The 27,918-nt window shown below is 55.5% G+C and overlaps 1 protein-coding gene across 4 annotated transcripts; it reads left to right on the plus strand.

The window, feature by feature from the left end:
* Window positions 1–84: 84 nt before the first annotated feature.
* Window positions 85–27,775, plus strand: ADA (adenosine deaminase). Of its 4 annotated transcripts, none has more exons than XM_054573702.1 (12): window positions 85–188; window positions 11,533–11,594; window positions 16,495–16,617; window positions 21,404–21,547; window positions 22,325–22,440; window positions 23,664–23,791; window positions 24,451–24,522; window positions 24,605–24,706; window positions 24,958–25,022; window positions 26,308–26,437; window positions 27,034–27,136; window positions 27,518–27,775. In XM_054573702.1, exons 1-12 carry the CDS (start codon window positions 156–158, stop codon window positions 27,532–27,534), a joined length of 1,095 nt encoding a protein of 364 aa, XP_054429677.1. In that variant the 5' UTR covers window positions 85–155; the 3' UTR covers window positions 27,535–27,775. The 4 variants fall into 4 exon arrangements, with proteins under 4 accessions (XP_054429677.1, XP_054429678.1, XP_054429680.1 ...); XM_054573703.1 differs by having other exon boundaries at window positions 27,521–27,775; XM_054573705.1 differs by lacking the exons at window positions 85–188; window positions 11,533–11,594 and adding an exon at window positions 16,288–16,348.
* The last annotated feature ends 143 nt before the right edge of the window (window positions 27,776–27,918 follow it).

A 27,918-nucleotide genomic window follows, 5' to 3' on the forward strand; every position in this document is an offset into this window, starting at 1 on the left:
GGCAGGGGGCGGGCGGGGGCGGGGCCTGCCGGCCCCGTTAAGTAGGGAGTGGCGGGCCACGGTTACAGCGGGAGAAACCGGCCAGAGTGTCCTGCTGAGCGGTAAACCACCTGCATTCAGCGGAGGGAGCAGCGCCGGGGCACACGCTTGGCACCATGACCCAGACGCCCGCCTTCAACAAGCCCAAAGTGAGAGCGGGCCGGGGCCGGGGCCGGGGCCGGGCCCGGGACTGGGACTGGGACTCGCGGTCGGGGTTCTAGCTCCTTGTCTGGCTGGAGGGCTTAGGGGCTTCCACGGCGCAGGAGCGGACGGGGGCGCCTGCAGACGCTTCTTCCCTCAGCTCAGGCCCTCGTCCGTCCGCCCCGGGTCTGTTTAGTGAGAGACAATGAGGGAGGAACTGTCTTGAATTTGGAGGCACCTCTGGCTGCCTTCAAAGTTCTGCTTCCGGCGCTGACTTGGCCCTTCTGAGTCTCAGTTTCACCATCTGTCAAATGGGCTTCCCAGCCTGGGGCCCCTTGTCTACAACCGTAGGTATCTCGTGTTGTGTATAGTGAGTGCTGAGCGCTCTGTGAATTATCCTTTAACATTGTGTTGGTTTTGTCCACGGCGAGGAGTCCGTTGTGGATGTGCCGGTGGGAAGAGCCATGAGCCATGCCAGAGATAGGAGCAGAGAGCTCGGGTGGGCCTTAGGACTTGCACTCTTCTGGTAAGATTCATCTGGCCACTGGCCCCAAGGGATCTCTCTCTTGACTCTCCTCCGGCCAGCTGTGGTATCTTGGGAATGGTGGGGTCAGGGAGAGTCCAAGCCACTGGCTGTGCTTCAGAGCACTGAGGTTCATCCAGGGAGGGGAGCAACCAAAAGTCTGCCCAGCAGAGTGAATCGCCTCGTGGGGTTTGAGACTGCAGAGGGTCAGGGGAGGATGTGAGTTTCATTTCAGTCTACCTGAGAAACAGGTATAAGTGATGAGGGCAGATGTCACAAACTGTTGGTGAGAATCCTGTGTCTGTATGCAGAGGAGAGAGGAAGAAACGGGGGGGACTCTGAGGAGGTAAGTCCCAGCCCCCCGATCCCCCGCGGCTGGTGCCACCACAGAGCTCAGCTACGTCCTGCCAGGTGTTCCAAGTTTTGGGGAAGCACTTTTGCCCCCGATCCCCAATGCCTCCTTCACACCTTGTCCAAATGCAGGTGCCACATGATTAGTGGTTCCTTCCTTTGAAGGTTTTTTGTTTTATTTTTTTAAACTGTTTGGGATTCCCTCTACCCTTGGGCTGGAGAACCACCTTACCTGATATGAATGCCAAGGCAGTAGACAAACCCCCTTGACTGGGAGTGAAATGAGATTATGGAGGTAAATAAAAGGTGACACTTCTATAGATTTTTGCTACATGCGCCAAGTTGATCCTTGTAACACTTTTTTAACAGTCCCGTGGGAGAGTGACTATTACCATTATCCCTAATTTTTGGCCTCGCCCAATCCTCTCTGACTGAAGCAGGCAGGTCATTTCCCCTCTCTGGGCCTCAGTTTCCGCACATGGGAAATGGGCCCCACCTGCTTGTAGAGGTATCCAGAGGTCACCCAGTGTGTGCTAAATTTTATATTTTCAGGAAGAGGGAACATGCCTGAACTGGCAGGGGAAGCCAGAAAGAGCATGAGTCTCAGCCACTGCCACGAGAGCCAGCTCCCTGCCTCCCCAATGGGTGGGGCAAACAATTAACTACTGGTGTTCACTGAGTTGCATTATAGCTCCGTGCCAGGTACCAATCTGACACATTATCTGCAGTAACTCATTCGATTCTAACAGTGGCTCTGCGAGGTAGCTGGTGTCCACCTCTTTTATAGGCAAAGAAACAGAGGCACAGGGATTAACTAGAGTAGCCCATCACAGTAGCCAAGCTAGGGTTTGAGCCCAGTGGGGCTGGCTTCCCTGTAACTAGCTTTCCTGAACTGCCTCTGCAGAAGCCTTTGAGGGAGGAGGTGCCAGGGCCCCAGGAGCGGGCCTCTCTGGCATCTCATACATGCCTCCAGGTGAGGCCCAGGGCCTGGCGCCCTTTAAGAAGTCAGAGCAGAGCAGTGCTTCCCAAACTTAAGGTGTACTCTAATCACCCGACTTTTGTTAGTTAACATTCAGACTCTGGATCAGGAGGTCTAGTGTGGGCTGAGATGCTGCGCTTCTGATGAGTTCCCAGGTGATGCTAATTTGGCTGCCCCAGGGTCCACGCTGGAGGTAGCAAGACCCTGCGCAGCTGCCTATGTCATTTGAATATCGTGTTCTGACAACTGCTTCCTGAGTGCCTGCTGGGCCCTGGAGGGGGTGCAGACCGGGTGGAGGGGTAGCCCTTATGTACTGCCACAGGAGGCAAGGCTGGGAGAAGTCACGGCGCTCAGGACGAGCTCTGAGTCAGGGAGGGCACTGCCGATCACATGCCTGGGATTTTAATAATAATGGCTGTCATTTGAACGTTTGTGGATACCTGGCACCTTCTGTGGTTTATCTCACAGAAACCCCTGAACAAGGACTTGACAAGGCAGATTTTTTCTTTCTTTTTTTTTTTCTTTTTGCTGCTTGACATGGTTTTTATTTGTGAGAATTCAGGGGAACACCCAAAGAGGAAATGGGTGTGAGAAAGAGTCCTCTTGGGAGGATATAGAACCCACCCCCTACTGTGCTACTGTTCGGATCACCCTAGCCCACTGGAGTGAGCGGGAAGGCATGTGTCTGTGAGTGACAGGGTTAGAAGGTATCCTTTGCAAAACGGGCCACATGTTAGGCAAGACACACAGTAAAACAGTTATTCACAGTGTCCCTTGCAAATGGTGTGAGGGAAAGGTTAACCCACATCAGGGCAAAGACTACAAAATGCAGAAGATGAGGGCAAGCCCCTTCCTGCGCCACCAAAAGGCAGAAAGCAGGGTGAGCGCAAAACACAACAGCACCACAATCGTTGCAGTCAAGCTTGTGCGGGCTCGAACATTCTCAGCTGTTTCATAGGTCCCACAAGGAAGACAGTGCTCCCAACCCATGTGATATTACCAAAGGTGTGAAACACTTTCAAAAAGGCCTGTAGTCTCTTCCTCGGGACCCACAGCAGAAGAGGGTACCAGGCAGTGAGCAGAGAATTCCTGAACTGATACATGCCAGGAAGCCTTTTATTCTGGTATTCCAGCTTAACGAGGGTGCCTCAAGCACCTGGGCCAGGCCCCCTGGCCCTCGGTGTCCTGCACGCTCAGCAACTTCTTCAGCCCCTCGGCCTCCGCCCGCTGCGCTGCTCCATCCAGCAAGGCAGGTGTTTCCATCCCCGTTTACGGACGCGGAGGCTGAGGCCCGGAGAGGTGAAGGGGCTTGCCCAAGGCTGCTCACAACCGGGAGCTGAGTGAGTGGCCAAGTTGGAACAGCAGTTTTCTGAGCTCTTCCTTTTTGAGGCAGAGGAGAATTGGGGCTAAATCTCCCATACTTTTTTCTCTCTCATATTTGAATGTTTACTCTGAATTGGGCACTATTCTGATTTGCATATTTGCATGTATTAATCCATTGAATGCTCACAACAGCCCTCCTGAGGCAGGTCCTGTTAGTCTCTCCATTTACATATGAGGAAACTGAGGCACAAAGAGGGGAAGAAACCTGCCCATGTCACACAGCTGAACAGCAGAAGGGCTGGACTTGGATCCTGAGCTACCTGCAACTGATGTGGATGCTATTACTGGCTTTGTTAACTTCCATCTGCACTTTGTGGGGGAGGAGTTAGAATTGGGGTGACCTTGGACTTCAGATCGCCCAGGGTGGGATCCCTGCCTCAATACTTAGCACCTACGAGAGCTCAGGTGGACAGTTGCCTGAACCCCAGCTTCCTTCTCTAAAATGGGCAATAACACCAAGGTCATGGGGCTCTTGGGGGAAATGGATCTGCTGGTTGGTGCAGTGGGGGCTGCGGTCGGCTCTGGGACGTCTCTCCTCCTGCCACATCTCTCTGTCTTGCTGTCACTGGAAGACACTGCCTTGGGTCTTTAGTGCTTTATTTGGTTCCCAGAGCCACCTGTGAAAGTACAAATGCCCCAGGGAAGAGCCTGCCTTACCCCTTCCAACTCCTCACGGGGCAGTTGGGAGGGGTGGGGACAGAGACTGGGTTTTGCGGAAGCTTGTTTGACAGGAGGAAGTGAGGACCAGAGCGGGGAAGTGCCACGGCTGGGCACACAGCGAGGCGCGGGAGACATCAGCCTCCTGATTCCATGTCTCACCTCGCTTGGGCTTGACTTGTGTGTGGGGGGACCCTACGTGCTGGGAGAAACCTGTCCACCTGCCCAGTTGTCCTAGGGAATGTCCCCCCAGCAGGGGAGGGTAGGACTGTGGTCTGTCTTTGAGCAGGGAAAGAGGAGTAAGCCGGGGGGGCCGAAGTGAGGCTCAAATCTGTTACCCAGAGTGTTGGGGGCAGGCCTACCCCCACCCTTTTGGGTTCTGAGGCCCCAGAGCACCAAGGCTGCGAGGCCAGTGAGGAGTTTAAACTTGGGTAGCAGCTGGGGCCAGGCTGCCTGGGTCTGGGTGCTGATTCCCCTACTTATCAATCGTAGGAGCTTGGCTGAGTTGCTCCTCTGCGTCTCTGCCTGCGCATGTTAAAATGGGATTCATATGTTCACCCACCCTCCATAAAACATCAATGATAGGCCTGCCTGGGGTGGGCCATGCCAGTGCTGGCTGCTATTGATCACCATCCTCGTCATGACTGCTAATCACTCAGTTCGGACATTTCCAGCACTGATTCAGTGCCTCTATGGAGGGTGAAGGGTGGTGGCTGTGACTTCCTCCTGGCTGTGGCACTCATTAACCTGTGAGTTCCTTCACCTCTCTGAACCTCAGTTTTCTCACCTATAAAATGGGGATAACTCTGCTGAGTTCCAAGGCTGCTGGCTCACGGGATGTCCCCCTGGCCAAAGACACACCTTGCCTTCTGTGAAACCTCTGGGGAAGCTCACAGCTGCAACGGGGAGCTAAGTCAGGGCACTGAGGGACAGCTCCGCCCCTTCCCTTCTGTACCTCACAGCTGCGGGAGCCCAGATGGGGCTGAGCAGAGAGGACTTCCTGGAGGAGGTGTGGCTAAAACAATTTGTCAGCCCCAGGGCTGCTGTCTCCTCATCTCACCCCACAAGTCAGCTGAGAGGCCGCGGTGGCCCTCTGAATCAGGCACTCATTGCCAAGAGCCGGGCTAGGAAGGGAGAGGATCTCGGCGCCCCCATGGGCACTGTTGTTCATCCAGGTTCTGACTGCAGTGCCCGGATTCCCGGGGCTGGCCAGGCAACGCCAGTTACTCTGCCCTGTCTAGACCCTCCGCCAGGCCAAAGGGGGTAGGTCAGCCCCTCCTTGAGGCAGGAGAGGACCCAGCACTGCTGACCTAGGACGGGGAGAAGGGAAAGCCATCACTTGGTCGCTCCACGCCTACCGAGTACTTTTTGCTGTGCCAGGCCCTAGTCCCTAAGGGGGCAGCATGAGGACTCAAAGTCCCTGCTTTCGGGGAACGAACAGTGGCGGGGGGTGGGGATGGGGGGGAGAACACATGGTACGAGAGCTTAAAAATTGGTGGGATGGACCCAAAACAGTGATGAGTTTGGGGGGCCCAGGGAGCCCAGAGGAGAAGTAGTCTGATTGGGGCAGAGCCTGGGGGAGGGCAGCCCCCCACCCTTCGGCAGTTGTAAGCGGGGAGTCACTTCTGGGAATGTCCGGCCCAGAAATCCAAGACTTGGGCCCTCATCCTGGCTCTGCCACCTTGGGTGACCCTGGGGAAGTAAATGCACCTTCCTGGTCCTCACTTGTCTGGCTGGCATCACCTGAGAGCAAGAACTCAGCGTGTTTCCCCACACCTCAGTGTACCCAATAATAAATATTCTTGGTAACTGGGGATGCTTCCTGGTCAGATCTGGAAGGATTCCCTGCAGTTCTGATTGTGAGGCAGGTTTGGGGCATGAGACTCCGCTCCCAGAGGCCTGGTGCTGTGCCAGGAAAGGGGTGGTTCTTGGCAGGACATGGGTTTAGAGTTGGAGAGTCTTGAGTTCAAACCAGCTCGGCCACTATAGATCTGTGTGACCCTGGGCAGTTCTCTGAATTTCTCTGAATTTTGCTTGGCAAGTCCAGATGGATCTAACGCGTCCCTTTGCCAAAGGGTTAAAATGAAATGAGGGAAAGGGTCTGCTAACAGGCAGCTGCTCTTACTATTGCTGTATTATTTATCTCTGAGGCTAGGCCTGCAGGAGTTAAAGACTCAGACTGGGGTTCAGATCCTGCCTCCATCGCTGACTGACTCTGTGTCCTTAGGTACTTCTTTGAGCCTCAGTTTCCCCATCTGTAAAACGGGAGTGGAGTCCCAACCTTCCCAGTGGTAAGAATGAACTAAGATAATGCATGAAGATGGTCTGGTCCCCAGTAGACGAGTCAGAAGCCACTGCTGTTTCTTTTCCCTGAATGGGGTCAGCGGGTCAGGGTCCCCGTTGCAGTCTCTGAGCTTGCACCCCATGTCACCTGGGATGGACTGACATGTCTCCATGGGTAATCGCGGCTTCCCAGAAAGTTCAATGGGAGCAGGTTGGGCTGCTCGTGGGGGTAGCTCCTGCCTCTGCTTTGCCCCCCAAACCATGTCTAGGCAGCTCCCCAGAAGCCCCAAGGAGAGTAGACTCTATGGGGCACCGTGGGCAGGCAAGTTCTGCCTTCTCTCTCCCTGGGGTGCACTTGCTTCCTGCCCGTCTGCCATGCACCGCTGCACCGGGTGGCTCATGCTTGCTGAGCACGTACGGTGTCTGATGCTGTAGGAGTTCTAGCTACTGCTCATCTCCCGCCTTGACTCCTGCACCTGTTCTCTGTTCTGCCTCCCTCCGACCTGCTCGCTGCGCAGCAGCAGAAAAAGCGTTTCAAAGGCCTCGCCCTTGTTTAAAACTCTTCAATGGATCCCTTTAACTGAGACCTGTGATATCTCCCTGGCTTCCAGCCCCTGACTTTCTGGCTTCATCTCTCACCACCAACCTCATTCTCTGCATTTGAGCCAATTTCCTGACTGCTTTCTGATTCAGACTCTTAGCACATACACTTCCCTCTGTCTGGAACAGTTCTCTGTCCTCCCTGCCCCCGCCCACCCACTCCTCTATTCATTCCCTACCCCCGAAGTGATCTTTTCTGGGTACTTTCTGAATTGTCCCCGCCCACCTTCCTGGGTGTTTTTCTTTTTCCGGCACGCACACAACCAGTAGCGATGAGTTCTGAAAGCTGTGTCCGCTCCTTGTCAGGCGGGATGGACTACAGTCCGCTGCGGTAGCCCACCTCCCCGGGCCTAAGGGATCTAAAGCAGCCAAGGTCCCTGTCATCCCTGCTCACATTGCATGTCCGTCACGGTCTGCTCATTGCTGTCATTGCAGGGACGCAGGCAGATGGGTGGTTGCCATCCTGGGCACTTCCAGGTGCTGTGCCAGAGTGAAGAGAGGGCTCTGAGACTCTCGTGTTGGCATTTAAGTGCTTGGGCCGGAAGTACCTCCGCAGGCCTGCCCACCCACAGCGGGGGCAAACAGCACCAGGGAGAACCTCCCAGACGGACTGGTCGGCCGCTGACTTCTAACTCAGGGACACTCTGGGTTTTGCCCTCTAACCTTCCTACCTTCTCAAGTCTCGTGCACCTCGTCTCTCTCAACTTCAATCTCCTCCATCATCATTTAAATATGCCCATGTCATTCCCACCTGAAAAGCAGTCCTCTTGACCCACATCCACCTCAGTTTCCTCCATTATCTTACGTCTACTCTTTTCTTCCCTGACTCCAGTGGGGAGTCTGCTCACTCAGGTCTCTGGAATGGCTCTATTAGCGCAGTGGTTCTCAGTCTTGGCCTTATGTTTAAAAAACAAAACAAAACAACAAAAAATGTCTGCCCGGACTTGCCACAAGGACTGTGATTTAATGGACGTGGGTGGGCCCAGGCATCTGGCACTTTCCAAAGCTTCCTGGGCGTTCCTCATCGGCAGCCAGGTCTGAACCCTGTCTTCTTAGTAAGGGACATGTTTCTGCTCTCCTGCTCTTTGACCTCTGGCAGGACCTGACTGTGGTAGTTTCCTGAGGCTGCTGTACCAAATACCATATACCTGGCAACTTAAAACAGCAGAGATTAATTTTCTTACTGTTCCCGAGACCAGAAGTCCAAAATCAATGCGTCAGCAGTGCCATGCACCCTCTGAGGGCTCCATGGGAGGGAGAATACATTCCTTGCCCTCTTCCAGCTTCTGGCCCCAGGCATTCCTTGGCTTGTGGCCCCATCACTCCCATCTGCCCCTGTGGTCATGTTGCTGTTTCCTCTTGGGTGTGTCTCTCAAAACACTTTGTCTTCTCATAAGGAGACAGGTGATGGCATCGGGGACCATCTAGATAATCCAGGATAATCTCCTTCAAGATTTTTAATAATCACACCTTTGCCCTATAAGGCGACGCAGGTCCTGGGGATTAGGACGCAGACATGTTTTGGGGGCTGCCATTCAGCCCTCTACCCTGATCAGGTGAGCCACTCCTTCCCAAAATCTGATTGCCCCTTGCCTTCCGCACACCACACGCTGCCATGGCTCTCCCACCTCTCCAGGGCTCTTCTCCAAGCGCGCCGTCCTCTGTGAAGCCCCTGGGTGCTGGTGCTTGTCAAAGCTTCACCTGGGCCCTGTCCTCCACACTCTCCCCCGAGTGACCGCACTCAAGACCATAGCTCCAGTTACCTCTGTTCCTTCTTACGTCTCCAGCCTCAGCCTCCATCTCTCTGAGAACACCAGGCCCTCATATCCATTGGTTCCCTCCATTTATACTCCAAAATCTCAAAGGTTTCCTAGTTTCACATAACAAATATCAAACAGATCATACCTGTCTCCCCATACTCCTGCCCCTTTGCACTTGGCCTTCCTGAGCTCTCTGTCTCAAAGTGTGGGAATCACTACCCACCCGGGCTCAGCCTGAAGCATTATCCTTGGTATCTCTTTCTGTCCACCTGCTTGTCCACATCCACCTCACCTCCCTCGTCCAAGGCATCATCTCTCATAAACTTGACAAAGAAACTTGACTGCAGTAACCTCTAACTGGTCCTGCTACGAGTTTTCCTCCCCCTCTAGCCAGTTTCAGGCTCTGTCGTGGCTTCTCTGCGCTCTCAGGTTAAAGCCCATCTCTTCCTTGCAGCCTGGTGGCCCTGCAGCCTCTGCAGTGCCATGACCCCTCCCGCCTTTGCACCGTGTTGTGCTTCCTCTCATGCACCACGTTCTGCCACCACCGGCCTTTGCCCACGCTGCTCCCCTCTGCCTGGGATGTTCTTCCCATCTTCCTCTTCACTTGGGTCTTCATCTGTTAGATCTTAGCTCAAGATCTGCTTTCCTGGGAAGCCATTGTCAGCCTGCTGGCTGGGCGAGGTTCTTTGTTTTGTCAGCTCTTTCCCAGGACTGTGTTGGTGCTTCAACACATGGAGTTGTCATGGCTTTGATTGTACACTCATCAACAGGACACTTCATGCCTCCCTTGCTGGACTGTATCCATCACAGGAGCTAAAGACCTCTGTCCCTTTAGGTCACCTCTCCGTTCCCAGCAGGGCCTTGGCAGTCCAGTGAACGAAGGACTCCTAGTTGACGTGTATTTAGCATTGCTCTATGCTAAGCACACTGCGTGTATTGACGTGGTTGGCCCTCATGAAGCCTGGGAGGAAGGCATACTACCTTCCCTGTCAGACAGATGGAGACACCCAGGCCACCCAGGGAGTGAGCAGAGGAGCCGGATGACAAAGGACAAGGCTACCCTGCCCCTCTAGCTGGATCCTCATCTCAGCCATGGGGAGGATTAAGGATAAGAAAACAGAGGCTCAGAGAAATGAGGTCCCCTGTCCAAGTTTACACAGCTGGCTGGCAGGTCCCCAGACGAGAAACATCAGTGTCCCCAGTGCTGAGCATTTTATGGGGCACCCAGGAAACAGTTGGCTGAGTGAGCATCAAATTCATTTGGTCAGGGAATCCAGCCGCTTGGTTGATGCCCAGCCTGGATGTGGGGGCTGCTTGGTCCTGCGCTGGCTGGATGGCTTCTGGAGAGATCTGATGACTCAGATGTCCTGCTGATAGGCGGGCTTGGCAGCTCTGTCCCTGCGGGCCTCCCCTGGGCCTGGGCCGAGTTTCCTCCGAGGGAGGCAGCTCACGTGGGTGTTCTAGGACACTGAGCAGCCTCTCTAGCCAAGGCGGCCGCCTCTCTAAGACACGTCCACCTCTCTAAGACATGTCCACCAGAGACAGCCCCACCCTGGCGGAGATGGCAGTGAGAGTTTTCTGCCGCCCCCGGACCCCCGCTGGCCCAGGGACAGTGTCCTCCATGAGCTGGGACAGGCAGATGACAAAGGCACTTCCCTGCTGTCTTCTAGCACCTGCGGTGCTTTCCTCAACAGTGTGTAGGAAACACCTGCGAGGCAGGGGCCATCGCCTTGGACACATCCACCTACGGTGTCCTTTTGAATCCTTACAATTGTCCTTGGACGGGGCGGCAGTTGGAACCCATTGTTTTCCCACTGAAACTGAGGCTCAGAGACTGAGTGTCTTGTCTAAGTCACGCAGCCAGAGGAAGGGCAGGGCTGGGGGTCAAACCAGACAGACGTCTCCCAAGCCCCTATCCTTAAACTTTTGGCTTTGTGTGCAGAGTGCCATTCATGGGCATGTAGGAGACTCTCACCCAGATGGCCAAGTATCTAGTGTCCCTTCTTGAGTCCTGGAAAGATCTTGTGTTGCTTTAATATCGAATCCTGAGAAGCTGTGCTTAGGTAACACCTGCTTATGAAACTGGAGCCTGGCCAGCTTGGCTCAGTTGGTTGGAGTGCTGTCCCGTAGATCAAAAGGCTGCTTGTTCGATCCCTACTGGGGCTGCATGTACAAAGAGGCACCCAATTGATGTTTCTCTCCCTCCCTCTCTTCCTCTCTCTAAAAGCAATGAAAAAAAATGTCCTCAGGTTAAGATTAAAAAAAAAAGAAGAAGAAAGTGGGGCCTGATTTTTGAAATATGCCACACAATTCACTAGTCCAGGAAGTCTGTGGTCAACCCTCAGTGTTAAAGTTGGAGTTTGTTCAGCGAGTTGTCTGAGGACGGGGTCTGCCTGGGTGGCAGCTGCGGCTTGGTAGCTCTGAGGGGACTGTGGCTGGCCTCGCTTGTGGGAGCACCAGCTTCGGGATTGGGCTCAGGGTAGAATTCTGGTTCTGTCACTTATTGGTTGTGGTTAAGCCCAAAGGCACTGGGTTGGGTTCCTGCTTCCGTCACTGGCTTGCTGTGTGGCCTTGGACAAATTCTGGGACCTCTCTGAACCTCAGTATTCTCAGCTGTGAATGAGAGAGAAACAAACCCAGCCCACAGATGAGGATTAAACAAGATGGTGTGTGTAGAGTTCAGTGACGTGTATGTAAGTGTCCAATAAAGAGTAACTAATGGCTGCCACAGTTAATGTTAATACCAACTCTCTGAAAAGCCCTTCAGGCATTCACGGGTGTGTGCTCTCTCTCTTGCTTCCCTTTGCCCCATGCAGGTAGAATTGCACGTCCACCTCGATGGATCTATCAAGCTCGAAACCATCTTGTACTATGGCAGGTACGTCCACAGATAAGAGGCTTTCCTTCCCAGGATTCAGGCAGGGTCCCCAGTGTGGGGATGCTAGAGAATCCCAGCGTTGCTGCCCCCTCCTGTATGCCTGTGCAATCAGGCCAGCCCCTGGCCAGAGGGGCGGGTCTCCGAGCTGGAGACCCGCAGCCCACATCTTGTGCCTTCGGTGCCTTGGACTTTTGTCTTTCTGCTTCCAGGTGAGCCAAGGGGAGTGTGCCTTGCCTCACACACGGACCGCACCCCCGCCCCGGGAAGCAGCTCCCAGGGCTGAACCAGTCCCTGTTTTTTGGCAGAGAACTGGTGGCAGGTGATACACCCACACAGGAGGAGGGTGTTGCTATCTGCACCCCACTGAGGAGAAAGCAGGTTTAGAGAAGTGAAGGCGGTTGCCCAAGGCCACACGGTGAATAAATGGCAGAGTCAAAGGTTGACAGGCCAGCCGACTGCCACAGATTTTCCTACGTCGCCACAGAGATAAGCTACTGGGAGCGGTGAAGGGGCTCCCTCTCTGATCCCAGCTCTGCCTCTTCCAAGGACACACGCCTCCTACCTCAGCTCCCGTGGGCACGGGTGGGCCAAAGGGCCCCCTGTGCCCCCCAGCGAGGGAGGCCCACACCTCCCTCCCCACACTCCTGCGGCGGCCCTTCTGTGGCGCCCAGCACCTAGAACACAGGGACTTCACAGGCCACCAGATCTGGATGTAAATCCACACACAGCTTTCTTGCTGTGCCTTTGCCTCTGCAGGTTGAGGGTAAGAGCTGAGCTGGGAGGCGGGGGCCCCTTCTGCCCACTCCCCACCCCCTTGGCAGACTGTGTTCTCACTTCACAGTTCCCCCAATGCTCATTTTGTTGGAGCGGGAAGGGCTCTGCCAGTCCCTCACTGCTCCGGGGAGGAGAGCCGCGGCTTTTGGAGCTTGCCCCTAACTTGCAGAAGCAGCTCTGACTCCCAGAGTGAGTTCTGCAAGAGCACACTTTGCTCCACCTTGTCCCACGTCCAGCCATCTCGCTCTAGGAAGCGGCTGTTGATTGACTTTAACTATAAAACTATGTTCACATTTACTGTGTGCCAACACACCTGGATTAACTTGCCAATTGCTTGTGACAGTTGGTAGATACCATTATTGTCCCTATATTACAGATATGGAGGAAACTGAGCCATGATAGATGAAGTGACTTGTCTAGTAAGCACAGCTGTGACCAGGTCCCTGCCCTTGACCCGCACCCCTGCCACTAGAGGTTTGGGTGAAGTCCAGCAGGGAAAACACTCAGCTCAGGACTGCAGGAAAGGCACTTAATGATGATAGTGTCTTTAATCATGACAATGGCTCTGATAAGTTGGGTAAAGCCCTGCGCTTATCTCTGCCTGTCCCTTACCATGTTGAGGGCCAGCCACTGCCTCAAGGCCCCAATGAAGCCATTAGGGTGGGTTATCGGGGACCAAGATGGGACCTAATCAGGGCACGTATTAAGGGGTCATAGAGCACTCACTAGCGTGACAACTCAGCGAGAGGGCCAGGCGGGGTGGAGGGAAAGGAGCCACCAGTGCTGGGTGGCGGGTCGGATTTTCCATGTCCCATGTCTCCTGGGTGTCCCGGGAAGAGTCTTGGCCCTGGAGACAGGGTGCAGGTGCCAGCTGGAGTTTGAGCTCAGGCCAGCAAGCGGGGGAGCAGCGAGAGGGTCTGATCGGTGTGGAGAGCCCTGGAGGACCCCCGGGGGGGGGGCGATGGGAGGAGGGGAGTGTCTGGCCCGTGACCTGCGCCCCAAACCCAGCAGCTCCCCTTCTGCCTCTGGGGCCTGCACCGATTCTGTTTTCGCCCATTTCTTCCTGGGAGTCCTTGCTCCCTGGGGCCTTTTCCTGACTCTCTTCTCGGTCTCCTTCACGGCCCCATCTGCTCTTTCTGTAAGGCACGTTCTGCATCTGGCTGTTCTCTCTGCCCTGTCACCGCCCTGTCTGAGCCTCCACCAGTCCCTCGCTTAGACCATTGAGATGGCCCCTGACTGGTCTCCAGGTGTCCTCTCCGGCCACCCCCCCTCTACCATCCCCACGATACCGTAGTCACAGCAGTTGTCTCAAAACATGACTTGATCAGCTCACTCCCTGGCTCAGACCCTCTCACCAGCCCCTCCCACCTCGCTCAGGGTCAAAGCCAGAGTCTGCTCATGGCCCGAATGTTCCACAGAGCCCGAGGGATATCTCTGACCTCTTCTGCTGCTCCTTGCTTAGTCCACCCCGGGTGTTTCTCAAATATGCCAGGCCTAAACACAGAGAGGGTGAGTAACTTGCCCAAGGTCACACAGCCTTTACACCAGAGCTGGGATTCAACCCCAGGCCATCTGGCTTTAGAGTCTGCTCTTTCCCAGGACACATAAATAGCCTCACGTGTTCTTCTGCATTTGCAAAGAAAATGCTGAGTTTTACTGCTGAGGACGTGGAGGTCCTCAGAGGGGACAGCTCCTGCCCAGGGTGGTATGGCACACACAGGCGTGGACTTCAAACTCCAACGCCTGAGCTTGCCCTCCTCCCCGGGCTCTCTGTGGCCACACTCCTTGTAGGCGCATTGCCCGCTGTGGTGGGAAGAGGACAAGGGAGATGGAGTTGGGCGAAGGCCCCTGTCTCTGGTCTGGTGGTTAGATGGAAGAGCCATGCTTGGAAATGTGGAGCCCGGGATGGGGAGGGGAAAGGAGACACAGCGCCCGCCTTCAGGGGGTGGTCAGGCACACAGGTCTACCTCAGGCGCTGCTGTCCGTTCACCGCCCGGCACATCAAAGGCTCTCAGACGGCGTGTGGAGACAGGGAGTTGGAACTGTGGACTTCTGGACCATGGGCTGAAATCCAAGAAAGGAGATTTGGGAGAGAATGGTCAGGAGGCAGCGCCCCAACTGGCAGCGGTGGGGTCCAAGGCATGCGGTCACTGAATGTGCCAGTATGGGAGCCAGAACCTTAGCACCACCTCCTCTGCCTTGCCCACCGGCTCCCAGGGAGATGTTCAAAATACAGTGTGTAGCGGCCAGGGCAGGCGCTGCAGAGGCTGCGGGCCCGGGGGCGCCCCCGCGAGGGGGACTTCGGGGCAGGCCGGCCAGCGCGGGGAGGAGGCCCCGCGGGCACCGAGCGCCTGACCTCGGGGCCAGGACAGCACCGGAGACACCACCTGGTGATACCCACCGAGCACGCACAGGGACTGGAGCCACCCGAAGGGGAGGAGGGCACATTTAGGGGGTGTAGGGAGGAGCTATTTAGGGAGGAAAACATTTTAATATTTGAGCAACAGAAGCCATTAAGGGACTTAAACGCCGTTTAGTCAAACTTCCATTTCTTTGGCAACTACCTCCTCCTGTCATCTTGCTTTGGGGATAACTGGATGCTTGAACCCTGATTTTTTTAAAAATTGAATTTACTGGGGTGACATTGGTTAATAACGCAGCGTGGGGTGTCCAACCCGTGGCCCGTGGGCCATACGCGGCCCAGGATGGCCATAAATACGGCCCGACAGAGTCATAAATTTACTTTAAATGTTATGAGATTTTTTTGTGTGATTACACGTCACAATGTATTTAATGTGCAGCCCAAGATGACGACTCTTCTTCCAGAGTGGCGCACAGACGCCAAAGGGTCAGACACCCCTGCACATGTAGAGGCTTCGAGTCCGCAACTCAATAAAACCTCATCTGCACCGCACATCGTGTGCGCACCGCACATCGTGTGCGCACCGCACATCGTGTGCTCACCGCTCAGAGGAACCTCCTGATTTACTCGTCTAGTGTTCTTCGCCATTTGCTTGTAGTTTTTCTTTTTTTTAGAGAATTTTTACGAGTTTGAGCCAAACTGATGACATTGGCAGGAAATAAGACATCGAGTTCTCCCCACGCCTTTTTTTTTTTTTTTAATCATCTTCTCTTTTTGTTCTACCTGCTGAAAGATTTTTCACCTTTATTTTCCATGCCTTCAGTTACCTCCTGATGGTCGCTGCCATGTTCTTTTAAATTTCCAACAGCTCTTTCTTCCTCTCTAAATGTCCCCTTTGAAAGAAAGCGATGTTCTTGTTTCAAGGATGTACTGTCCCTTCCTCTCCTTGAGGATGCTCATTTTAGGGTTTAAGGTTTCTGCAATTTTTCGTTTGTTTCCTCAGATCTCCTTTTGTCTCCTGTTCTGTCCCTCGTGGTAGAAGCATTTCTTGAGTGTCTGGTATTCTTTTCTGTCTCTTATCTTAAAAGCGGGAGAACAGTGGCGCAGGATGACCTGTGAGCCGGGCAGAGCCAGGGCGGGCAGCGGGGGCCGGGGCCTGCTGCCCGGCTGCGGAGGCAGAGGTGCCAGGCCTTCCCGAGTCGGGCGACTGTGCGACTGTGGGAGGGGAGGGACTGTGAGGTCAACAGCCTGCTAGCCGGCCCTCTCCCAGGACACGGGGCCAGACAAGCCTCTCTGATAGGTCATCCGGACAGAGAGCAGAGAAGCAGGAGGTCCAATGCTTGTCCCGGCCCTGCCCCTGCCCTGCCCCTGCCCTGTAGTATTGCCCCTGATAGCCCCTGACCTGGCATAGGACCAGTTGTGCCCGCTCTTGGGGCGGAGGTGGAAGTTGTGGGCTTGCTGCCCTGGCACCTTCCCTGGACCCAGGCGAGTGCGCGTGTGTGTTTGTCCATGTCCGTGCACACAAACAGACTTTAACCTCAGTTGCTCCCCTTGAAATACACTGGCTGGTTATGGCTTTGGGGACAGGAGGTGCTGGAAAAGCTCTGGTCCTGGTTCTGTATGCCCTGCACCCTGGTTTTCCCGTCTGCCCCGTGGGTGGAGGTGGATGGAGAGGCCCTCGGGGTTCCTGCTGCGGGCCCCCGGGGAGTCGGTCCGGTCCTCCCCCGCCAGCGGCGCTCCATCACCCTCCTGTTTGGTCCTCAGGAAGAGAGGGGTCGCGCTCCCAGCTGACACCGTTGAGGAGCTGCAGAACATCATCGGCATGGACAAGCCGGTCAGCCTCCCGGGCTTCCTGGCCAAGTTCAACTACTACATGCCTGCCATCGCGTGAGTTCCCTGCCCTCGGGCCCTGGGCAGCGTCCATCCCTGTGCCTGGGAGGCCTGTACCTCAGCCTGTGGTGCAGGAGACCCCAGCTCTGCTTCTCACCATTTGTATCCTTACTTGACTCGGTACCTTTGGGCCTCGATGGTCTCCTCTGGAAAGTGGGTGTGATCGACTGAAATGCCTTCAGCTTCTATAGAGAAGTGATGGAATGTAGGGGTTAGGAACACAGATCCTAATCTCAGACTCTCTCATGAAATAATGTTGGGCAAATTCCCTCTCGGGGCTTAGTCTCTAGACACTGGGCTGTATGATCCCATCCAGCTCCTAGGGCTGGAGTTTGGACTGGACACAGCACTGTCCTCAGCAAGCCCCCTCTCTCCGTGGAGACAACTGCTGCCTTTATTGACAGCCAGGCATTGGTGATCTTATGTTATTACGTATTCCTTCTATTTTTTCATAGCAGAATATCCCAGACATAGAGGAATATAATTTATGTGCAGCTCACAGAACTACACTCTTTGTAGTCCACAGGCCTGCTAGGTGGACTTACTCCTTGTTCCCAGAGGTTGGAATAAAGGCCCAGGGAAGTGGAAGGGCTTGCCCAGGACCCCACAGCTAGCAGGGGATAAAGCCCAGATTCTTGCCTCAGTGCCATCTTGAGCTTCCTCACAAGAGGCAGAGCTTCCAAAGGCAGGCAAGGATCAGCCTTGGCAGTCGGTGCCAGGGGAGCTGAGGACAGGGGTGGGGCAGGCAAAGGAGCCGGGGGCAGTCAGGAAGGGCTGCCTGGAGGAGGCAGTATAGACCCAGCTGTGGGACGGAGAGGGTGTAATATTGTCCCGAGGGGTGGGCCTGAGGAAAGCCTTGGAGGATGGGCCAAGCATGGTTGTTGGAGGATCAGCAAAGCAGATGTATGAGGCAGGGAGCAGCATTGGCTGGTTAAGCAGAACAAGTACAAGGAGTCCTGGGGACGGGTGCGTGGCAAGTGGCTGACTTCATGCTGGAAGCTTTTGGGCTCAGCCCAGAAGGCAGTGACTATTCCAGTGTTTGCTTCTGGTAAGCAGACACGTGTCACCTTCCTGGAGACCTGTGCTGCATTTCCCAAGACACCGCCCCCACCTCGCCCCCAGGTTATAGGAGCAGGCCCAGGAGCCTCTGCCATGCTGCCCTGTGGCAGCTCCTGTCTCTCTGGCCCCATGACAGAAGAGGCCCAGCTCCCTGAAGGCCCAGCGCACCCGGGCTGCTGGGGGTCACCTCCTGCAGAGCTGCCTGGCCGCTTGGGGCCGTGGCCTTGAGCTCCAGCTTGCCCCCCACCCCCGCCCGCTTGCCTGCATCCACAGAGGTCGTCAGGTGGGAGCCCTCATCACCTGCCAGTGGTCCCCGGGCCCACCCTGTCCGGCCACGTCGGCCCCCTGAGGCACCTCGGGTGTTTCACACACCCTGGCCTCGGTCCGGTCCTCCGGGACTGCCGATTGCCTCTCCCTCCCTGGAACGCTGTCCCTGTAGACGCCCCGCCCCGGGGCTCACCTCCTCGCCTCCTTCACGTCTCTGCTCAGGTGTTGCTTTCTCAAAGCGAGGCCCTGCTCACACCGCTGCAAATTGCAGGCCCGTGCTCCCCACTCCTGCGTTATGTGTGTCCACAAGACTTTTCACCATCTGACCTGTGATATGGTTTATACTTTACTTATTTACTCTCCTGTCTCCCTCACTGGACTGTAGGCTGGGTGAGCGCAGGGATCTTGTCTGCCGTGTTTGCTGTATCCCCTGCGCCTGGGGCAGCGTCGGCCACAGTGGGGAGTGAGTCCCACAGCCGTGGGCGAGATAAGGACCCCCACCCTCCCACCCCCAGGGCTCACCCCCTCCCCCAGGGACTTCCCGCAGCAGCTGCCCACCCGCATCCTGGTTCTCAAAGGCACGGGTCCTTCCACGAGCCTCCTCCTGGGAGTGGCCGATTTCCCCACACATTGCTTTCTACTAACTGTTCCTTTTTCACTCTTCACGGCGGAAACTTCCAGCTAAGACACAGTCCACTGTCGTTTGATCAGCACTCACAGTAGCCCCTGCAGGTTAATTTGTACCTTGTTTCAGGAGCCAACACTCAGAAATAACAACTAAAACACTTGGAGCATTTGTCTGTTCTGCTCCAAGCGCTGGCTCCGGTGAATTTTATGAGGTTTACCTCATTCGTCTTCACAATAAAGTTTTGATGTAGGTGTCAGAGAAGGTGACTAACTGGAGTCACGCAGCAGATAAATGTGGGAACCAGGATTCAAGTCTGAGCTCCAGGTATCTCTCCCATCCCAGAATTCCTCTGGATTTGTCCATCTGTGGCCTTTTCTCTCTTTAGTTTTATTGGAGCAAAATTTACAAATAGCAATTGTATATGTTTGAGGTGTACAACTAGATGTTTTGATATACACATGCATTGTGAAATGATTACCAAATCAAGCTAGTTAACTAATCCATCACCTCAAATAGTCACCTTTTTTTGTTTGTGGTTAGGAACACTTAAGTTCTACCATCTTAGCACATTTTAACTAGACAATACAGTATTATGTATAGTCACTTGTTCAATAATAAGTCTCTAGAATTTACTCATCTTGCATAACTGAAACTTTGTACCATTTGACAAACATCTCCCCACCCCTGCCTTCCTGTCTCTGGCAACTACCATTCTACTTTCTGCTTTTATGAGTTCAATTATTTTAGATTCCACATATAAGTGAGATCATGCAGTAGTTGTCTCTCTCTGCCTGGCTGCTTTCCGTTAGCATAATGTTTTCCAGATTCATTCATGTTGCAAATGGCAGGATTTCCTTCTTTGAGGCCGAATAATATTTCTCTGTATGTGTGAGACATTTTTTAATAGATTTTATTTATTTATATTTTTAGAGAGAGGGGGAGGGAAGGAGGGGGAGAGGGAGAGAACCATCAATGTGTGAGAGAAACATCAATTGTCTGCCTCTCGCACGCCTCCAGCCAGGCCCAGGCCCAGGCCCGCAACCCAGGCGTGTGGTCTGACAGGGAACCAAAGTGGGAACTTCTTGCTTGGCAGGACGATGATCAACCCACTGAGCCATGCTGGTCAGGGCTGAGAAGTTTTCTTTATCCACTCACCCATGGGTGGGTATTTGGGTTGTTCCCAGGTGTTGGCTGTTATGAATAATGAATGAACATGAAAGTGCAGGTACCTCTTTGAGAAGTAGGATTGATGGATTATATGGTTGTTCTATTTTTAATTTTTTGAGGAACCTTCATATTGTTTTCTGCAGTGGCTGCACCACTTTACATTCCGGCTAACAGCGGCCAAGGGTTCCATTTTCTCGCCCACGTCTGCCATGTCTTGGCCTCTCTTTTTGATAGTAGCCATCAAAAAGATGGTGGTGTCTCACTGTAGTTTTGATTTTTGTACTTCCCTGATGATTAGTGATGTTGGGTACCTTTTCATGTACCTGCTGGCCATTTGTATGTCTTGTGGGAAATGTCTAGTCGGGTCCCTTGTCTCTTTTTAAATTGGGTCATTTGGTTTTTGCTGTTGAGTTACGGAGTTCTTTATATATTTGGGATATTAGCCCCTTTGATGGAATGGTTTGTGAATATTTTCTCCCATTCAATAGGTTACCATTTCACGCTGTTGATGGTTTCCTTTGCTGTGCAAAAAGCTTTTAAGTTTGATGCCGTCCCACTTGTCTATTTTTGCTTTTGTGGCCTGTGTGTCCCCTGTACTCTTATATCTCATCCCTGCTGGCCTACATCCATCACTCAACAAATGCTGAGCGGCCACTATGTCCTAGGTTCTGTCCTGGGCTGAGGGAATGTAGCCGTGACAAGACAAGTGGAGGGGTCCTTGTCCCGTGGCAACTGCCTTCTAGCAGGCGAGGTGAAAATGAGCTAATAAACCACGTGATGTGTAATGTCGGATGGTAATAAGGGCCATGGAGAAAAGTAAAGTCCAGGGGATGGGGTGGAGAATGCCAGAGAGGCCCCTGGTCAGCGTGGCTCGGTTGGGCACCGTCCTGCAAGCCGAAGGGTCTCTGGTTCGATTCCCAGTCAGGGCACATGCCTGGGTTGCAGACTCCTTGTTCCGTCCCTGGTTGGGTCACTTGCAGAAGGCACCAATCGATGTTTCTCCTTCACATCGATATTTCTCTCCCTTCCTCTCTTCCTTTCTCTCTAAAGTACAATAAAATTTAAAAAGTCAGAGGTGGAGAGAGTACGGGACGATCTGGGGGAAGAAAGCATGTAGGCTGAGGCGCTGCAAACACAAAGGCCCAGGTGTGGGAACAAGCTCGACTGCCCCTTGAGAGAGAATGAGCTTCTGGTGGGCTCGCCGAGTGTGTGAGGGGGTGGTGCCTGGGAGGTTGGCGGGGGCAGCTTCTACAGGCCTTGTGGGCCAGGCAGCAGAGTTGGGATTTCATTCCACGCAATGGAAGCCATTGGGATTCAGAGGCGTGATATGCCTGGATGTAGGTTTGTAAAAGATTGTTCTGGCTGCCGTGAGAAAAACAGTTACCGGGAGGCAGGGAGTCAGGGAGGCCTGTTAGAGAGGTGAGGTGGTGAGAACCAGGGTAAAGGGGACAAGAGGTGGCCTACAGTTTGGAAGCAGAGCTGGCAAGACTGGCTGAGCTTCTAGCCAGTGTTGGGTGGATGCCCGGAGCTTGGCAATGGAGGATAAGGGCTGGGAGACCAGAAATGGGTTTGATCTTCCAAGGGCTGGGATGGTCTTGCTGTTCCTGGAGCTCTGATGGGACATCGGAGAAGGTTGTCCCAAGTACTCTCTCCCCTTCCCAGGGGCTGCCGGGAAGCCATCAAAAGGATCGCCTACGAGTTTGTTGAGATGAAGGCCAAGGAGGGCGTGGTGTACGTGGAGGTGCGCTACAGCCCGCACATTCTGGCCAACTCCAAGGTGGAGCCGATCCCCTGGAACCAGGCCGAGTGAGTGACCGCCTGGAGGGCTGCCCCAGGGCTGTGGCAGGGTGGCCCAACCTGGGACCCGAGCGGCAGGCTGTTGGGAGGCCCTGACCCAACAAGCCTCCAGTCTTACCCCCGATCCGATCTGTGGCCTCAGAAAGATGGGCTCAGCTGGCATGACAGACAGGGTTCCCATCCCTCATTGGCACTTCTGTTTTTACCCTGGGAGAAAGCGTTTGGCTGTGTCTTGTCACCCCTAGTCCTAGACACAGGCCTGAAGCCTAGAAACACCGCTTACCCAGGGACTTCCAGGAGTCCTGCTCTAACCCCGCAACCGAAGTGAGTCCGGCCCATTCCTGTCCCCCTGCTTGGACCCCCAGGGATCTCTAAGTGCTGTTACCCAACCACTTTGCCTCCTTCTAGCCATAACTCTGATACACGTGAGCAAGTGGGAATCAGACCAGGTGAGCTTAGCAGTGCTCCCATCTGGGGGCAGGGCTGTGTCAGACACCCCCCGCCCCCGCCCCGCCCCACTAGGACATCCTCCAAGTCTGAAGTGCCCAGGCAGCTCCAAGGAAGCTGGAAGGGGCTGTGCTAGGGCTTGGGCCTGGGCCATCTCCCTCACTCTTTTCTCAGAGGCAGTGGGTTGGTGGGGAGAGGAAGCTTCTGGAAGATTCCTCGTCCTCCCCTCCCTTCCCCCCTTTCCCCACCCTCCTCTTCTTTCTCCTCTGTCCCAGTCCCAGTGCCGTCCTTTAGACCTTCCTTTGTCTCAGGCCCATCCCTCCTCATCTCCCCATACAGAGGGGACCTCACCCCAGACGAGGTGGTGGCCCTAGTGAACCAAGGCCTGCAGGAGGGAGAGCGAGATTTCAAGGTGAAGGTGCGCTCCATCCTGTGCTGCATGCGCCATGAGCCCAGTGAGTATGACCTTGGCCCTGCCCTGGGCTGTACTTCTGACGACGACCCCAACCTCCTGTCCTGATGCTGCCCCGGTACCCGCTTTGAGTCCCTTAGCTGGACTGTAGGGCTTCCTGACATCATCAGAGCCCCCCTGGGCAGACTCACAACTTCCTGGCAACAAAGGCTTTTCTCCCTCGGGAGACCAGGCCTTGCAGCCACATGACCTGCAGGAGATTCAGAACCGAAGGAGCCTGGACAATAGAAAACAATCTAAGCCACGTTCTGAACAGCTCACGGCTCTCCCTGAAGTCCTGTGGGCCAGGCCTCTTCTGGCCTAGGCCATAGGGCCCATGAGTAGGTCTGATCCCTGAGGTCTGAGAGGTCTCCCTTGTGACTGACACTGGTCAACTCCCCATGGCTGGGACTTCCGAGGTGCAGAGCCCCGCCATGTGACCTCAGGCGAGGCGTATCGCCTCTTGGGGCCGCAGATACGCGTTGCCACAGGAGGTGGTGGTGCTCACCTCCTCCGCCGCGGACCACAGCAAAGGGCTACCGCCCACCTGTCGGGCCCACCTGTCGGGCCTCCCCGTGCAGAGCGACTTATGCGTATTTTCTCCAGCCCTTGCTGCAGCCTGTGAGAGCAACCATCGTTTATCCTATTTGACAGACAAGGAAACTGAGGAAGAGAGGGGAAGCCTCTTGCTCCTCAATGAGGAAGGCAGAAAGCTCAGATGGGAACCCAGGGCCTGTGATTTTTTCTTTTTTAAACACTTTGTGATGACTTTATTGGTTGAGTCTGTAGTACATGAGCGATACGTTTAGTAATGCCAGTGAGTTACGTGTTAGATTTAAAAAACTGTGTGGGCCTCCGCCTCCTCACCTAATCGGGGAGGAGCCCACCATGATGGCTGTTGTGGGGACAAAGGAGAACGGCCATCTGCTGTGTACTGAGCCCAGGCCCTGCCCTCAGTGACTGACACACAGGATCTCGGGGAGCCTCGCCGTGACCCTGTGCAGTAGCCGGCGGAGTCCCTCTGAGAGGAGAGGGGACCGAGGCACTGGGTGGAGCAGGTTGCCGCAGGCCTTGCAGTTAGGCTGTAGCAGTCGGGGTCTGGAGCTGGCCTCCCGGGGGGGTTGGGAAGGCAAGGTAAATGGGATGGGGCGGCAAGCAGGTGTTCTGGAAGGATCTCTTTCCCGGCCGCTGCCACTGACAGAGCCCCGGTGGGCATCTTGCCCACAGAGTGGTCCCCCGAGGTGGTGGAGCTGTGTAAGAAGTACCGGCACCAGAATGTGGTGGCCATGGATCTGGCTGGAGACGAGACCATCAAAGGAAGCAGCCTCTTCCCGGGACACATGGCGGCCTATGAAGTGGGTCCCGTGGCAGGGAGGTGGGGAGAGGCTGGCACTGGGCAGACCGTGGGAGAAGCTTGTCCCTACCCACCGTAGGGCGAAGTCACAGGGACTGGGCAGTGTGAGGTCTCCTGGGTTCCCAGGTATCTTAGTTGGGTCTGGGGGGTGGGGGTGGACACGCTCCAGGAACTGTGGACATGGTATAAAGACCCTACATGCCGTTGGGAGGCTGGCTGCCTGTGCCTCCCTGTGACTTGCCGTGTGACCTCGGGTGAGTCTGTCTCCTCTGGGCCTGTTGGCAGCAGCTGTCCCAGCTCTTCGTGGAAGGGGTTAAACATCGGGGCTCTGGAGCGTCACCACGTGGCTTCCCACTTCCTGTTTGACCTTTGGTCATGTTCCTTAACTTCCCTGAGCCTCAGTGTCCCATGACCCCCTCTAAAATAGATAACAGTAGTGAGTGTTGGATAATGTATGCAATGCATTTCATATAGTACCTGCCACACAGCTGTCTAATGGAGGACAGCTCAACTGAAATAATAATGAAGGCCAGGCTTCTCTGTCCCGCAGCGGCTAGCCTGACCGTGGGCACGCTTCACCTGCCGAAACTCAGACCCAAAGTGCGGGGAAGGCCGGGGGCCTCCCCAAGGCCACCCCTGATCTGGCTCTTGTCCTTCCAGGAGGCTGTGAAGAGCGGCATTCACCGCACGGTCCATGCCGGGGAGGTTGGCTCTGCAGAGGTGGTGAAAGAGGTGAGGAGGCTGGGTGGGCTGTGGGTCCCTTGTCCCTACTTCTGCCCGACCCCTTCCTGAGCGCCCGTCCGCTGCTCTGCAGGCTGTGGACATGCTCAAGACAGAGAGGCTGGGACATGGCTACCATACCCTGGAGGATGAGGCCCTTTACAACAGGCTGCGACAGCAGAACATGCACTTTGAGGTGCCTGGGAGGCCGGGGTGGAGAGGCAGGAGGGGCCTGGGAGCCGGGCAGGGCAGGCTGTGGCGGGCGTGGGGGTGGGCACCAAAGCTGCGAGGTGGAGGAGGAAGGCTGGGATGGGTGGGCTCATGGGACTCAGCAGCGGGGAGGCCAGTGCGACTGTGGCCAGAGCAGGTGGCTCCAGTCCCAGGGCGTGGGGGGTGGGGTCTGCGTGCCCTGCGGACGTCCCTGCCAGCCCACGCCTGCTCTTCCAGGTCTGCCCCTGGTCCAGCTACCTCACGGGCGCCTGGAAGCCGGACACAGAGCACCCGGTCATTCGGTGAGGCTCACTCCCTTGGGGCCATTCAGTCTTGTACCAGGAGAGCCGGGGGAGGGAGAAAAGGCCGGGGCTGGGCCCCAGCCATGCTGGGTCTCCATACAAGTCTGTCCAAGTCCCTGGGAAGCCGGCGTTATCCCTCTCAGCTTACAAGGGAGGGAGCCCATGTGATGTGCTGTGACTCGACTAAAGAGCAGAGTGGGACCTGCAGCTCGGGGAGTGGACTGGGACGTCCTGCTGCCGGAGAGAAATGCCCCCCCCCAGCTCCTGCCCCCAGGGGTCCAGAAGAGGAGTCCCCCTGCTCGCAGGGTCTCCACTCCGGGCCCCTATGGGCACTCCCCTGAGCACCGGCCTGAGGCGTCCCCCGGAGGGCCTGTCCCGTCCTGCTGCCACCCTGTAGTCCAACGCACGCAGAGGCCTTTGTTCTGTGACTGAGCCTTGGAGTGGCCTCAGGCCTCAGGGCAAAGCTGCCTTTCCCTAACACAGGGTGAGGACAGCAAGGACTCATGGTGACCATGGTCTGCCAAGCTGATGCAAAGGGAAGGAGCTTGGGCTCTGATGTCAGTTATATGGGGACCCTGCGAGCTGCTCTGGGAGACGGGAGCGCGCAGTACCTGCCGTTTGTCCAGGCGGAGGTTCCTGGGGGCACCAGCCTGTGCGCTGGAGAAAGACCCAAGAGTCATCTACACAGATATAGTGGTAGGAGGGGGAAGCGGTGACCTCAGGGATGGGGAGCAAGAGGGCCTGGGAGAGAACCCAGAGGGGAGTGACGTGTAAAGGACAGGCAGAAGAGGCAGGTAGGAGGGAAGCCAAAGGTCTGCCCACCACCACCCTTCAAGAGCATACAAGACTACGCAAGTCCAGCGCAGTGAGAGCTAGGCGAGGTCCCCTGGATTTAACGACAGTGGCCTGGGATCGTGCCACGGTTTCCACAGTGTACTTGAAGAGCAGAGCTCAGACGGATTGAGGACAACTGGGGCAGGGTGCAGACAACCTCCCAGAATACCGGCGAAGGGACAGGCGAGCAGGGGTGGGAGCTGGAGGGCGTGTGGCTTGTGTGGCCTCTGCCCGGCTCTCTCCTGCCTTTGCTCAGCTCCAGCCTGATGGGAGGGTGTGGAGCCTGAGTTGCTAGTTATGTGGCCTTGGACAAGTCACCCAGGTTCTCTGGATGAGGACTGGTGTGTCTCCCGGGTGTGTCTGAGGACGAGGCAAGGCTCAAGGAGGCTGACCTGAGGCACCTGTTCACAGCAGAGTGAGGGGGGCTCTTTTCCCTCCTCCCCCCACCCAGGTTCAAAAACGACCAGGCCAACTACTCGATCAACACGGATGACCCGCTCATCTTCAAGTCCACCCTGGACACGGACTACCAGATGACCAAACGGGACATGGGCTTCACTGAGGAGGAGTTCAAGAGACTGGTGAGCGGCTGTGGGCCGTCGGCCTCGACTCCGGGCCTGGCACGTGTGAGGCCTGCAGGGCTCGGGACCTCTAGAATGAGGAGTCAACAGGCCCGGCCAAGCCAGACCTAGAGTTGCGTGCCTTCCACAGAGTGACATCCTGACCCAGGGCCACGTGTTTTATCCGTTGCCTGCCCTCGAAGAATCTGATGAAAGCCATCTACCCCATTCCAACCCCCTGAAAAAAGTGTGGTCAGCTTTAAAATTCTGCACACGTTTTCATGCCATTCATAGATCCCAGGTTGGGCCCTTGGTTTTCAGGTGTTCCAATTCCCCAACCTTGGCTCCGCAGAAGTCTCTCTCTGGCCCCCTCCACCCTACCCTGCCTCCCGAAGTCTCTCCAGCTTCGTTCTCACACTGGGGTGCCACTTTGAGAACACAAAACCTCATGGTCTCCCCTCTGGCAGTTGCCGCCATGTGACCTTGGACAAGTCCCTTCCCCTCTGAACTTAATTAACCGCCCATATTCAGTGAAGAGAGTGGACTATCATTAGATTGCCAAGTGCTCCCTTCCATATTCACTGGTTCCATGTTGTCTGCCATTCTGGCCCTTCCAGAACATCAATGCAGCAAAGTCCAGTTTCCTCCCAGAAGATGAGAAGAGGGAGCTACTGAATCAGCTCTATAAAGCCTACGGGATGTCGCCTTCGGACTCTGCAGGTGTGTTCCTGTCTGAGCTTCTGGGGGACCTCGAGCAAGTTGTCCTCCCTCTCTTGGGTAGCACTAGGGACATGTGGTGCCTCCCTGGTTACAGGGCCCTGCTGGGCATCCTTTCCTTAGGTCGGTCTATTTTCTGTGTAACGCTATCTTCAGGCTGGTCTGGGGCACCTGCATGGCCACCCAAAGCCAAGGGCAGGCAGTCGGGCCCAGGCCTTAACTCTGTTCTGGCCCTCCCGGTGTGGCCCTGGCAAGACAGTCCCTTGCTCTAAGCCCCAGTCTCCCCTGGGGGCTCCTCTCTGGCTCTAATGTTGTGATTTTTTTCTTTTTTTAATGCCCTGGGTACTGAGTTGCCTAACCTTTCTGCTTCTCTGACCTGGCCAGCAGGGCAGCATCCATGAAGATGTCACAGCTGCCCCTCTGGGCCCTCACGCTGTGGATGGAGACTTCGCAGCTCTGGGGCGTTGAACGACACTCTCCCCTTTACTCCTGGGACGACTATGATTTCCAAAGTCAGTGCTCCCACTTCTCTACCCACAAATACCTCGGCACGGTCACGTCTCTCCCCTGGTTGTGTGCCGGGCCAGGGTGAATCTGGACCCTCCTCCCAGGGCGACTCCTGCTGGAAAGCTGGTGCTCAATAAAGAAGCCAACGACTGGCGTCACACAGCGTGTGATACGTGGTCTTGGACAGGATGACGTCAGGGGGAGGTGGGAACAGAAGGAGCGGCTGGGGCTCCCAGACTTGAGCAGCTTGCCCAGGGCCTACGGCCTGGCTCCCCCAA

This window comes from Pteronotus mesoamericanus, unplaced genomic scaffold (assembly GCF_021234165.1).
Source record: "Pteronotus mesoamericanus isolate MK-2021 breed Mesoamerican mustached bat unplaced genomic scaffold, CSHL_Meso_final contig_25, whole genome shotgun sequence".
NCBI classification, from domain to species: Eukaryota; Metazoa; Chordata; class Mammalia; order Chiroptera; family Mormoopidae; genus Pteronotus; species Pteronotus mesoamericanus.

Coding starts and splice junctions, on each gene's coding strand:
- ADA (XM_054573702.1), top strand. CDS start 156: ATGACCCAGACGCCCGCCTTCAACAAGCCCAAA. Junction 16,618..21,403: donor TACTACATGCCTGCCATCGC/GTGAGTTCCCTG, acceptor TCCCCTTCCCAG/GGGCTGCCGGGAAGCCATCA. Junction 24,707..24,957: donor AGCAGAACATGCACTTTGAG/GTGCCTGGGAGG, acceptor CTGCTCTTCCAG/GTCTGCCCCTGGTCCAGCTA.